Source organism: Metarhizium album, assembly GCF_000804445.1.
Source record: "Metarhizium album ARSEF 1941 chromosome Unknown scaffold_10, whole genome shotgun sequence".
Taxonomy (NCBI): domain Eukaryota; kingdom Fungi; phylum Ascomycota; class Sordariomycetes; order Hypocreales; family Clavicipitaceae; genus Metarhizium; species Metarhizium album.
This window is the reverse complement of record NW_024467584.1, coordinates 489217-502159: the sequence shown is the minus strand read 5'-3', so window position 1 is coordinate 502159 and position 12943 is coordinate 489217. Positions and strand designations below refer to the sequence as shown.

Genomic DNA, 12943 nt, shown 5'->3' with positions numbered 1-12943 from the left:
GAGCTGGCCCTCGTCCTCGTCATCATGTTGCGTGATCTGTGTTGGCCGGCTTTGGTGGTTGAGGCGATCTATGTGTGTGACACCTAAGCAGCCATGATGACTACGCCGAGCTCCACGGCTCTTGTTGACGTTGTAACGTGTACCTCTAGATGCTAAAATTGCCAGGCCGGGGGCGAAGCCTATGACGATGCTTCGTCCGAAGACGGGTACCTTCATTTTCGGTATTGCCCAAGCCAGTATGGTTGTTGGACTCGTACATGTGGCCGGGAAGACTGTCGGCATGGGTAGCACACTGAGGAACAGCCGCAGCGTTGAGCGCCATGCCCATGGCGATGAATGCTGACTTGATAGTAAGGTTGGGCATTTCGAGGTCTTGGTTGGATCTGTGGTTGCAGACGACGTTATTTTTCTGGTAGAATGACTGACGGTGCTGTTGGAGAAAGATGTACATGTTGATTTATACCCAAACTCACCTCTCGATCCGTTTGCAGATTGAGCGTCAGCCATGGTGGTTTGGAGTGTGACACATGCTCGTCGTCTGCCTTTCGGCTTCCCCGAAGCTGACAATAAGAAGAAGAATAAGAGGCGGCCTCGGGCGTGGACGAATGTGTACCGATGGCTTGGTCAGCCCAGCACCAGTGGCGTTCAGCAGCGGCGTCCTGACACTTCCATTAGAAGTTTGCAGAGCCAGGTCGCTTCCCTGTATACTTCCCATGTACTTGAGTACTTGCTTAAAGTTGGGTACCCAGGTGCTTGTAGCTCCCGAGCAGAATGCCCAGTGCAGCTGAACGGTCTGGTACATACGCCCAGGGGCACGGTACCAGAGTTTTAGCCCGCGCTGGTATTGGTTACAAGTCGCCAGGCACCTCTGTTGCCGTGCTGCATTAGGTGCGATGCGGTCGCACATTAGCTCGCATCCGCAAACGCTGCTACTACGATTTTCCTGATTTGTATTCCGCCGATTTGCTGCAGCGCTGCGCACGTCTTTGCAATTATAGTTAATTGCTGCATACATCTTTACAATTATAGTTAATTGCTATATATATCTTTATAATTATTATTAACTTTAATATTATATAAAATACTTACTTAAACTTATATATTTACTTATACTCTCTATAAATATATATATTATTTTGTAATTTTATCTTATAATATATAAATTAATATAAAAGTAAATGCCTAGCTACTATATTTTTATTATTTAAGTAAGATCTATCTTTCTTAACCTTTATATCTCTTTTTTTCCTTCTATAAACTTAAACTACTTTTATTATCTTATTAAATTATTTCTAAATTAGTTTATACTACTTAAAAAAAAAATATTTTATAAATATAAGTTATTACTATAATACTAGTAATATTTAAACTTAAGAGAGCAACTTACTAATAAGCTTATCTCTAAGTTAAAATTTAATATTATAAGTCTTCTTTAGTAGAAATAATAAAAGTAATAATTAAAACTAACTTAGAAATAATTTTAAAATAGCTAGCTAATTTTATTCCCTAGAGAACTATTTTGCTATTTTAAAGTAAATACTATACTATATAATTAGCTATATAATTAAGTATAATACTAACTAGATATATATATAAATTAATTCTTATTTATTTCTTATAAATATAGTAATATATAACTAAGTTATTACTTTAAAACTATTATATTTAATTTTATAAAATTAACTTAGAGAAGCACTACTTTAGAAATAATAAAGAGTAATTAAATAATAACTTAGCTTATAAGTTGCTATAGAAAATAGTTTAAAACTAGTTATATAATAATTAATATTTATTTTATATAGAATAGTATCTAGACTATATTAATAGCTAAGCGCTATTATAAATACTATATAAGCCTATATAGCAAGGCGTAATGCCTTCTAAGGCAATTTCTATTTCTGCTTTTATGCTGCTAACTACTGCTGCTATTGCTGCTGCTAATGCTGCAGTTTAAACTGTATATAATAGAGCTGCTGCTGCTAATACTAAAGCAGCAGCTGCTATATACTGCTAACTAAGAATAGTATATATACTGCTTAAACTACTTATAAAGTAATTAGAAAAGGGATTAGAACTAATTTTAATAGAATGCCGCCAAGCCGCCTGCCCAGTCGCCCTCGCCCTTGCTCTCGCCCTCGCCCCCGCCCTCGCCCTCGCCATTGTCGTCGTCGTTGTTGCTGTCGCCGCCGCCGCCGCTACAATCGTCGTCGTCGTTATTATCGTCGCTGTTGCTGCCGCCGCCGCCGCTATTGTTGTTGTTATTGTCGTTATTGCCGTCGCCCCTGCCCCCGCCCCTAAGCTCCTCCCCCTCTCTCTCTCTTTCTAAGGATAAAAAGGACAAGGATAAGAATAAAGATAAAAATAAAGTTAAGAATAAAAATAAAAATATAAAAATAGTATAAACTGCTTACTAAATAAATAAACTAGTTAAGAAGAACTAATTCTAGCTAATAGAATTTACTTAGTATATTACTAAATAATATACTCTTTACTATATAGCTACTATACTATAAAGATAGCCTTTTTATAATTACTAAGATGCGCTATATAGTAGGTTTCTAGAGGCTTAATATAGCTTATAATATTTATATATTTATTTTATATAGTAAGTTAGTTAAGATTAAAATTAAATTAGAAATAATTTATACTAATAGCTATAGAATGCCCCCCCCCTTGCTTTAACTAGTTTTATAAAGTTTAGAAATATTTTTATTAGTTTAATTAGTTTAGTTAGTTTATTTTTTGTTTTTTATTTTTCTTTTATTTTTTATTTTTCTTTTATTTTTTATTTTTCTTTTATTTTTTGTTTTTCTTTTATTTTTTATTTTTCTTTTGTTTTTTTTATTTTTTTTTCCTTTATTTTTTTTCCTTTACTTTTTTTACTTTACTTTTTTTAACATATATAATAAGATTTAAAGTTAATATTTAAATACTTAATTTTGTCTCTACTATAGCACCTTCTAAGTAGTTCTAATTAAAATTAATTTAGAACTAGATTTATAGTAGTCTTAGTCTAGTTCTAATTTATTAAGATAAATAAAAGCTTAATAATATTCTTACTATATTCTATTTATATAAATAAAATAAAATTATATAAGCAACTTTAGAAAGAACTTTTAAGCTAGAGCTAATAAGGCATTATAAGCAACTTACTCCTTAAATATATACTATATTATATATAGTCTTTAACTTATTTTATAAGAATAATATACATAAATAGAATATTAAAGATAGCTATATATTAGTTTAAATATATTTCTATTTTCTATATTTACAATAAGAGGATATAAATAAGACTTAATTTAATTTACTGTAATAAACTCAAGCTGTAGGCTTAAGTAGGTACAAGGCACTGTGTCGGTGCCTTATTAAGTACGCTTTAAATACACATTAGACCTATATGTATATAATAAGAGGAAAAGGTATATAAATAGAATATTAAAAATAGCTATATATTAGTTTAGATATATTTCTATTTTCTATATTTATAATAAGAAAATATAAATAAGACTTAATTTAATTTACTATAATTACTAACTTTAAGTATATTTAATTTACTTTTAACTATAATACTCTCTCTAAATATAAAGTTATTAGCTTTACTAATTTACTTAATTAAGTAGAGTAGTTTAATAAGCTTTAATAATTTACCTTTTATAAGCTTTATAGCTAATAATACTATATAGCTTAAAGAGCAAGTAGAGTCTTCTTTAATAGAAGGTTCTATAAGTTATACTTATAGCTTAGAGAGATAGCAACTTATTTAGAAGAGATAAAAGCGCTAGCTACTATTAATTTCTTTATTCTAGAAGTCTTATATTTGCCTTTAGAGGTCTTATAGAAGTAAATTACTATTGCCTTAAAGATTAAATTTTATATATAGCTTAAAATTATCTTAAAGAAGTTAGTACTATAGATAATTAGTATATATATAAATTAGTAGATTAATATTACTATATATATATTTAAGCTTCTCTATATAGAATTAGACTTAGTTCTAAAACTAGTTTTAAACTAGTTTTAAAATAATTCTAAATTTAATTTTACAGCAAAAGGTAGACTAATATATAAAGCTAAGTATAATTATTAAGCTTATAATTAAAATATCCTAGCTTTTCTAGCTATTTTATATACTATTTATTTGTAATTTTAGTAAGAAATAATTTAATATTAATTCTATAAAGTAGTATAAGTATATTATATAGAGCTTATTAATTAGCTATATTATTATTAGAACTTAGTAGAATGCTCTAGTTTAGAGCATTTTATATATAATATAAGTCTATAGAAATTCTAGATTTAATATACTAATAATTTCTTTATATATAAATTTTATAGCTATTTTATAAAGTAATAAAGTTAGTAAACTTATCTTAAATAAAAAGTATATATACTATATAAAGAGTAATTTAGTCTTTAATATTGCCTTTAATAAATAAAGTATACTTAGCTAATTTATAGAAGAAAAATATCTATTAGTTAGAAGCACTTATATAGAGGTAATACTACTAGCTTTTAATTCTAATGTTTTATTTACTAGAACTATATATATAGTATAAAGCAATTTAATCTCTTTATATAAGTAAGAACTAATTTCTATTTATATTATAATAGAAAACTAAACTAGTTCTAGTAAATACTAGTATTACTTATACTACTATTTATAAAGAAGTCTTAATACTATAATTTAATTTTATAAAGAATAGCTATATTCTAAGGCATTAAACTATAGATAAATACTACTTAAGTATACTTAGTGTAGTTATAGTAAAGTAACTATAGTAAAACTAAATAATATAATATAAGTATATATTAATATATATATATATTTAAATGCTATATTTCTTAAGTTTCTTATATCTATCTAGGCACTATAGGAAATTTAGCCTAAGTACTTAAAAGTTAGTATAATACTATATATTGCTTTCTCTTTAGCGTTAAACTTCCTCTAGGAAAATAGTTTAATAGAAGTTATAAAGCTAATTTTATAAGATTAGTACTTATGCTTTTTATTATATATAGTAGTAAAGATATTTATAACTAAATCTATAAATACTTAATAAGTTAATTTATAATTTATATATTTTACTGCTATATTAATCTCTAGTAAGAAAGCTATATCTCTAGTATATATAAGCTTACTAGTTACTAATTATATTGCTAAAGAATTTTATTAATAAAGTAGTAAATTAATTTAATTAGTATTTTTTATATAAATAGTTTTAAAATCTCTTTATATAAAGGCTCTAAGCTTTTTATATATACTTTAGAAATACTTAAAAGCCTCTAAGCTAAAAGCTAGTATTATAATATTTAAAGGCTAATAGTATCTTTATTTTATTTATTAAGAAGCTTATTAACTTAAGATAAAATATCTCTATAAAATATACTATACTAAAGAGATTATTAAATAGTCTCTCTAAGACTTTTAAGCTATTTATATAGTCTTAGTATATTAAAGTAGAAAATAATTTAGAATTAATTCAGAATTAATTTTAAAATAATCTAGAAATAATTTAGAAATAATTTAGAAATAATATAGAACTAGTTTTAATATAAATCTAGAATAATTATAGTGTAAAGTTTAATTTATATATTAAGGTAGAAGGAATTTTTTCTATATAACTCTATACTTTTAAAAAATCTAAAAATCAGAAAATCGGAAAATCGTAGTAGCAGCGTTTGCAGATGCAAGCTAATGTGCGACCGTATTGGGCCCCACTTACTGACACAATCAACCACTAGCAAAGCAAGGCTTCTCACCTCATCGTGTCAGACTGGCTCCCCAAGCGACAAGTCTCCAGAACGAAACGAGCCCTCTCCAAGCTCAAGCATTACCTCAGGCTTTCTAAAGCGCGCTCACCAGATACCGCTGCATCTGTGACAACTATCAATTCGAGTCCGTCGCGTACTGTCGTCGCCCCAAGAAGCTCGGTGCCGGCATCTGTGCCCGAGGGGTCACAATTCAATGCGCCGCTGGAAAGTCTCCCTGCTGAAATCCGGCGTCAGCTCCTTTCCACACTCAAGTTCGAAGAGTTGCGTGCTTTGGTCTTGGCATCTTCGGTCCTCCACCGGCAGTACCTGCGAGATCGCCGGTATCTGCTCTGCAAATGCTTGGAGACGACCTTGTATGGCGCCGTTGTTGACGCCTTTGCCGTCTATCAGTCCAGCTCTGCCGATTTCTCCAACTCGCGTACACGTTAAAGAGTCGCTGAGTTCCTCAACTCCTATCAGCGCCGGCGCTCATCTATACAATGTTTGAACCTGGCCGAAATACTCGCCGAGCAGGACGCCGTGAGCATGGTCGTATTCTTCTCATCCACTATCAAACCCTCGCACGACACTACTCCGCTTGGGCGTTGTCCAACCTCGCAAGCGAGACCGGAGAAGCTTTGAGCCACGAATCGCTTAGCACGACGGAAGAGCAGCGCTTGGTTCGAGGATTATATCGCTTTCAGCTATCGTGCAATCTCTTTCAGTGACCACGCACATCTCGTCTCGACTATGCAAGAGCATATTGTGTGGCCAGCAGGTGACTTTCTTGAGGATGCAGTGTACGAGACAACGCAGTTCCAACGGCTCCAAGAAGGGCTGTCAAACCGCGACCAGAAGCAGGAGCACCGTGAACTGCTACCCTTCACGGGCGAGAGGGATCCAGTTACGGACGAACTGCGACCGCCCCTGGCTTGAACGCTAATTTGGAAGGGAACCTACAGCAATCTGTACGGGTACTACGTGCAAGACGTCATTCGTCGCTGGGGACATGTCCTGTGGGATGCGTCGCGACTCGAGCGCGCGGGTGCAAAGGCGGTTTTGGCGCGTCGATGGGGGGCGGATTGGGGAGATACCGACCCAAGAGATAGTCCGCTGTAGTGATGGAAACGGCCGGACATGCACTGGTCTATTTTCAGCAGCCATCATGACGGTGCATGAGACTGAGGGTAGAAGGAAGGGTGACGTCTTCTCCAAGCGCTGTTTTTTACCCCAGATGCTTACATGCAGCAGTCTAGCAGATGCAACAGAAGGACACCCGTTTATATTTCCTAGTTGGGTCTGCAACGATACATGAGCCAATGCAGCTCTGTTGACACAACAGAAATATGCAACGTCGTGGCTGCGCGTCTCGAGCCAGCTCCCACAGCCACCTGGCCGTGGAAGCTGGCCAATATTATTTCCGCAGCAAGACTCCGGGCCCTGCCCTGTTCCAAAGCGGGAAAATCAAACTGGCCTTCAGCACCACAGCAGCATCTGGAGCGCGCGAGATTAGCCATCGAATGGGCTTAGGCCGCCCTGAGGTAGGTTATTTTCAGATGCCAAACGTTGCCAACATGTCGGGTTCTCTCCTTAGATTTGTCGAGTCTCGACCGTCGTTTATTGAAACATGTCGAAATGCTTCTAGTCCCACCAACTTCATTAAAGCGCGTAGTAAGACAGGAGAAGACGCAATTAGCAGCAGCAGGAATAGCCTCAAAGCATTCTCGATGAGAAGATGAAACCATTTCAGCTACATGATTCATTCATGACAGTTCTTTGTGTCGCGTACTCACACGCAGTCGACCCTCAGGTTTTAGGATAGTCATTTCTGTCTGAAGATGGTTCGTCTAAACTTGTGTCTCGATCATGACTTCAGTTTTTGTTTACGTGAACCGTGCGCATGGCCACATGAATGGTCTACTTCCCACTCCTTGTCATAGCTCGAATATCTTTAGCATTCCTTGAGCTCGATATTTTGACTTCGTCATCTCCCGATTAATACTCCATACCCATTGTCAGGCGTGCTGTACGCTGTTGTGACTAGGGCCGTGATTTTGGGCTCGGAATACGCATAGTCAGCGCAAATTCGACAATCGGCTTCGGTGTCTTCAAGGTCCATGGTTGCTGCGGGTTGATAAGGAAAGCGGTAGGCCGTTAGCCCGACTGTCCTTCTTTGACCTGAAAACGTGCCCCCAGGACTCTAGTCGTATGCCAAGCTAATAAAGCAATGCCGCTTCTCCGTGCGGGCAGTCTGGCTTTGCCCTAATGCAGTGTCGAAATTAGACCAGCCACCACCGTCCCGCTTCCTCTTAGATCCAGATTCGCGAAATGTCAAGTGTGAATAAGCCCAATCAGACAACGCCACGACATGTCAGCACACCCCCAAATTGCCCCGTATTACTCCGTACTATTAGGATGGCTCTGAAGCCGGGAATCGTCTACAAGGAGTCATGGCCAAACGTTGCTCAGGTGTCAACTTGAGCTTCCGGGGCACATGCAGGGACAGCCTTGTAGCTGAGCAACGTGGCTTACCAGGGGTGGCGACGATCATGATTTGAATATTCCGATGAGGAGATGAAAAGTACAAAAGAAGCCCGGGGATTCACATTTGCAAAGCTCCCGTCATCAACGCAAACACGCTCGGGCAGAGACAGCATCCATCTCACCACCCAATTCTCCGTTCTCAGACCACCACGAGTCAACCACCATCTCTTCCTCCCCCGACCTCCCCGAGTCCCCATCATGAAGTTTCCAGAACTAGCCCTTCTCGTCGCCGCCGCCGCCGCGCCAGCCAGCGCCTACGCCATCGAGGCCGACGGCGTCAACTGTCGCGCCGGGCCTTCGACCAGCGACAAGGTCCTGCGAACCTACAACAAGGGCCACCAAGTCAAGCTCGAGTGCCAGACGGCCGGGCAAAACATCAACGGCGACTCTCTCTGGGACAAGACCACCGACGGCTGCTTCGTCGCCGACTACTACGTCAAGACGGGCACAAGCGGCATGGTCACCGGCCAGTGCCGCGGCGCGGGCGGCGCCATCAACGCCAAAATCAGCCGTCAGGACATCATAGCCCGCGGCCAGTACTGGGTCTCCAAGCACGTCCCGTACTCCATGGACGCGACTTACCCCGACCAGCAGGGCACGCGCTACAGGACCGACTGCTCCGGCTTCGTCACCATGGCCCTCCACGCCACGCCTCCCGGCTACAGCACCGTGACCCTTCCCGAAATCTGCAAGCCCATCTCCTGGGCTGAGCTTCAGCCCGGCGACTTGGTTGGCACGCTTGGGCCCGGGACCGGCGGTGCTGCCGGCCACGTCACGCTTTTCCACTCGTGGGCCGACGCTTCCAGGAGCTCGTACAACACGCTTGAGTGCAGGGGCGGTGCTGGCTGCGTTGCCTACAAGCGTCCTGTTGGCTGGAAGGATGGTCCGTACACGGCCAAGCCTTATAGATACATCCGAGTTGAGTAGGTTGGATGGCTTGGAGAAGCCAGGCACGCCATCTGGTCGTTGTATCGGGCGGCCAGTTGCGCGGCGTGGATGTTTCGTGAATGTCATGATTCTGGGAACCCCTTTGGCCGATACCTCGTCGCTGATTCCCCATTGGAAGATTGCCCGGTGCGTCATCGGTAGTGGTGGTATACTTCAAGTTGAACGTCGAAATATGCAGAGCCTTGCTTGTGTCACCAGAAAATTACGGCGCATGTATAATTGTAGGTCGGAATTGCAGTGACAGCTGCGGAGCATTCCCTTGTGCTGCTGCAGCGTCGCTCACCTGGGCCACGAAGACGGCTGTGCTGCTTGTTGCCTCGTTTTCAAAAGACTCGGTACTTTATTTCTCTGCGGTTATGAAACGGATGAAAAATTGATTTATCGTGCCACGAGTGATGCCTTGCCGTCTCGTTGCACGTCCTCGGATATATTGAATATTCTCGATACACAACGACTCTGTGCATCGAGTCACGGCACACTGCTGCAAATGCGAACCTTTTCTCGCGCCTTTCCATAACGTGAAATGATTTGAATGCCAGCAGAGCCTGAGCTACAGGGTACATGGTAGATGTTGGGTTGCGAAACGACATCAGTTGCAGTCCTGCATAACCCTAACCCTGCACATATGGACTAGGTTCCCTCATTCTCCTGGTCTGTTTTGCCTAGTTTCGAGATGTGTTGGAGATGTGTTGAACTGTTGCAGAACACATGGCCTTGTTAAGCGCTACGACCTGTGAGAGAGGACAAGTGATCATGTCTAAATATAGGCACCTGATTCTTCACGCATCTGTCGATGTCTCAGGGTATTTGTCGCTAGGTGAAGCTGATGCGTATAAACAGCCGACGTATTGTTCCGAAGCTAGGACACATACATAACCTGGCTTACTGGAAGAATTACAGCTGCATTATGGATTTTAAGAGAATCTAATGTCCTGCTATGAAGCAAGAAAGACATCTAAACTGAATCAGCAAGATGTGCAGCAAGTAACTACAGATTCTGCCAAAAGACGCACAGAGATTCACGGGGGCTGGCTCCGAGGTTCTTGCCCGAGTTGCCGGGTCACGTGGCTCGGACGTGAGTTGCCCCACCGTCGTTCGGCCCTTTAGTGGAGGAGCGGATGTAGGTAGTACTCGGGACTGGGGTGCACTTGCCGGTGGTGCAAGACGGGTTGCACACCTACGCACTTGCCCAACAAGGTCGAAGAGTTAAAACACAGTCCGACGTCGGTCAGTAAGTGACTGACGGGAATAATCAGGTCGCACCCCGCTCTGAGCCAAGAAAGGCGCACCGGCACGCTGGTTCCGCCTCCGCCTCCGCCACGGACGTGAAATTTCGCCAAGCGCGGCAGACGACAAGGGGCGGCCAGAAAAAGACGTTAGCAGTCGTAACCGGAAGAGGCTCCCTACCGCTTACGAAGCACGACATCTTGCTTCGCTTTGGCAACATGTACGGAGTACATGCTTTCCTTTGTCTGCGTTAAAGCCGAAGTGGATCGTCAACGGGGGCAAATCTGGCCAATGGGCAGCGGCTAAATTCCGAAATAGGCCCGGTGCAAGCCGGGCCGGCAAATAAGCACGTTAAAAAGAGAAGGAGCGAGAGAGACCGATTGGGCAGTGGATCCTCTCCTCTACACGTCAAACTCCATTTGTGCGTTCAAGTCCATCTTGACTCTTACAACTTCGCGTTGGCACCAAGCATCAAGTTGCCGACGCCTAAACCCGACCACAGCCCAGCGCAACAAAATTTGTTTTCTTTTGTCTTACCATGGCGACTGTCAAGCTTGCAGAGTATCTTTTCACTCGGCTACGCCAACTTGGCGTCGAGTCAGTCCATGGCGTCCCGGGCGACTTCAACTTGACCATGCTGGACCACGTGGTGCCCTCAGGACTCAACTGGGTTGGCAACGCCAACGAGCTAAATGCCGCCTACGCTGCCGATGGCTATTCCAGGATCAAGGGACTCGGCGCTATTGTCACCACCTTTGGTGTGGGAGAGTTGTCTGCGATCAACGCCATTGCCGGTGCCTATGCAGAGTTTGCCCCTGTCGTCCATATTGTTGGCACGCCGGCCCGGCAAACTCAAGAAGCGCGCACCCTGATGCACCACACGTTGAATGATGGCGAGTTCAGGCGGTTCTCGCAGATGCATGCACAGGTTACCATCGCCCAGACTCGACTGTGGGACCCCTTGACGAGTGCGCAGCAAGTTGATGACGTTCTGGCCAAATGTCTTCTGCATTGTCGCCCCGTGTATCTTGAGCTCCCAATGGACATGGTTGATGCCATTGTCTCCGGTGACAGACTGCGGACGCCAATCTTGGTCCCGGAGCCGGTGCCCACCACAGACCTGGATGAGGTCGTTGCCAAGGTGACGAGCAAACTTGAAGCCGCCAAGCAACCCATAATTTACGTCGATGGCGAGACCAGACCTCTTCGCATTGTCGATGCCGTACAGCAGTTTGTGTCAACAACGAAATGGCCCACCCTGACGTCCCCCTTCGGCAAGGGATTGATGGATGAGACAGAGTCCAACTTTGTCGGCGTCTATCAGGGGCAATGGGGAGCCAAGCCCACACATGACTTCGTGAATGAGGCCGATTTGGCGCTATGCTTTGGTCCTCACTATAGCGGCACCAATACCTACATGTGGAACAGCATTCCGCAAAGCAAAGAGACAATTGAGTTCACCGCCGCTGGCATCAAGATTGGCCCCGACCTGTATCGAGATGTTTCTGCCAAGTTGGTCCTAGCCCGTCTGCTTAAGGAACTAGATCTGTCAAAGATCAAATCCTATGACCCTTTCCCTGAGCTACCAAAGTATGAGCTTCTTGCCCCATCGTCAGCCCCTGGCGATGATATCATCAAGCAAGACAAGGTATGGAAGATGTTGGCGAATCTCATTCAACCCGGCGACATCGTAATGGGAGAAACCGGCACACCTGGATTTGGCGTCCGCCTGATGCCAATGCAGAAACACTGCCGCGTCTTCAGCCATGTCACATGGTTGTCTATTGGCTACATGCTCCCAGCTGCTCAGGGCGCTGCACTCGCGCAAAAGGAGCTCATCGCGTCATCAAAATGGCACGGGATGAAAAAAGCCAAGACTATTCTGTTCATTGGCGACGGTAGTTTTCAGATGACTGCGCAGGAAATGTCAACCATGATCAAGCACGACCTTGACATCGTCATCGTGTTGATCAACAATGATGGCTACTCGATTGAGAGATTTATCCACGGCAGGAAGCAAGGGTACAACGATGTTGCCAGGTGGCGATACCTCGAAGCACCAAGCTTCTTCGGTGCCCCAAAAGACACCTACACAGCCTCCGCCAAGACCTGGGCGGAGCTGAAGATGATCTTGGACAATGACAAGGTGAATAACACGGTGGGATTGTCCATGATCGAGGTCGTCATGGAGAGGGAGGATGCTCCACCCGGCCAACTCCAGAAGGTGTTGGACATGCAAATTGCAAGGGAACCCAAGAATTAACTAGTCAGCCATGCGTTACGATGGGACATGAAAGCAAATGACAGCCAATGAGAAAGGTGCACAGGAGTTTTGCCGAGAGGCATAGGATCCATTTGAGTCTATAGCATAATCTACGACATGTTTATGACGAAAACGACGGCTTTTGATTACTGTGACGTGATCCAAAGATGGAATGTCTGAGCAAAAGTAGAGAGACCGGAAAGTTAT

General features: G+C 41.9%; 5 protein-coding genes across 5 annotated transcripts; 4 read left to right on the top strand and 1 right to left on the bottom strand.

Moving 5' to 3' along the window:
• Positions 1-83: 83 nt before the first annotated feature.
• MAM_04583 (uncharacterized protein) lies at positions 84-451 on the bottom strand (the record flags this gene model as incomplete). The annotated part of the gene is made up of 2 exons (XM_040823381.1): positions 84-145; positions 211-451. 2 exons carry the CDS (start codon positions 449-451, stop codon positions 84-86), a joined length of 303 nt encoding a protein of 100 aa, XP_040678634.1.
• A 1422-nt stretch (positions 452-1873) lies between these two features.
• MAM_04582 (uncharacterized protein) lies at positions 1874-2326 on the top strand (the record flags this gene model as incomplete). The annotated part of the gene is made up of 3 exons (XM_040823380.1): positions 1874-1948; positions 2020-2023; positions 2088-2326. 3 exons carry the CDS (start codon positions 1874-1876, stop codon positions 2324-2326), a joined length of 318 nt encoding a protein of 105 aa, XP_040678633.1.
• A 3362-nt stretch (positions 2327-5688) lies between these two features.
• On the top strand, positions 5689-6204 carry MAM_04581 (uncharacterized protein; the record flags this gene model as incomplete). The annotated part of the gene is made up of 2 exons (XM_040823379.1): positions 5689-5700; positions 5746-6204. The coding sequence occupies 2 exons, from the start codon at positions 5689-5691 to the stop codon at positions 6202-6204; spliced, it is 471 nt and encodes a 156-aa protein (XP_040678632.1).
• A 2292-nt stretch (positions 6205-8496) lies between these two features.
• MAM_04580 (NlpC/P60-like cell-wall peptidase) lies at positions 8497-9225 on the top strand (the record flags this gene model as incomplete). The annotated part of the gene is made up of 1 exon (XM_040823378.1): positions 8497-9225. The coding sequence occupies one exon, from the start codon at positions 8497-8499 to the stop codon at positions 9223-9225; it is 729 nt and encodes a 242-aa protein (XP_040678631.1).
• Positions 9226-11011: 1786 nt separating this feature from the next.
• Positions 11012-12736, top strand: MAM_04579 (pyruvate decarboxylase; the record flags this gene model as incomplete). Its single annotated transcript, XM_040823377.1, has 1 exon — positions 11012-12736. The coding sequence occupies one exon, from the start codon at positions 11012-11014 to the stop codon at positions 12734-12736; it is 1725 nt and encodes a 574-aa protein (XP_040678630.1).
• Positions 12737-12943: the final 207 nt, after the last annotated feature.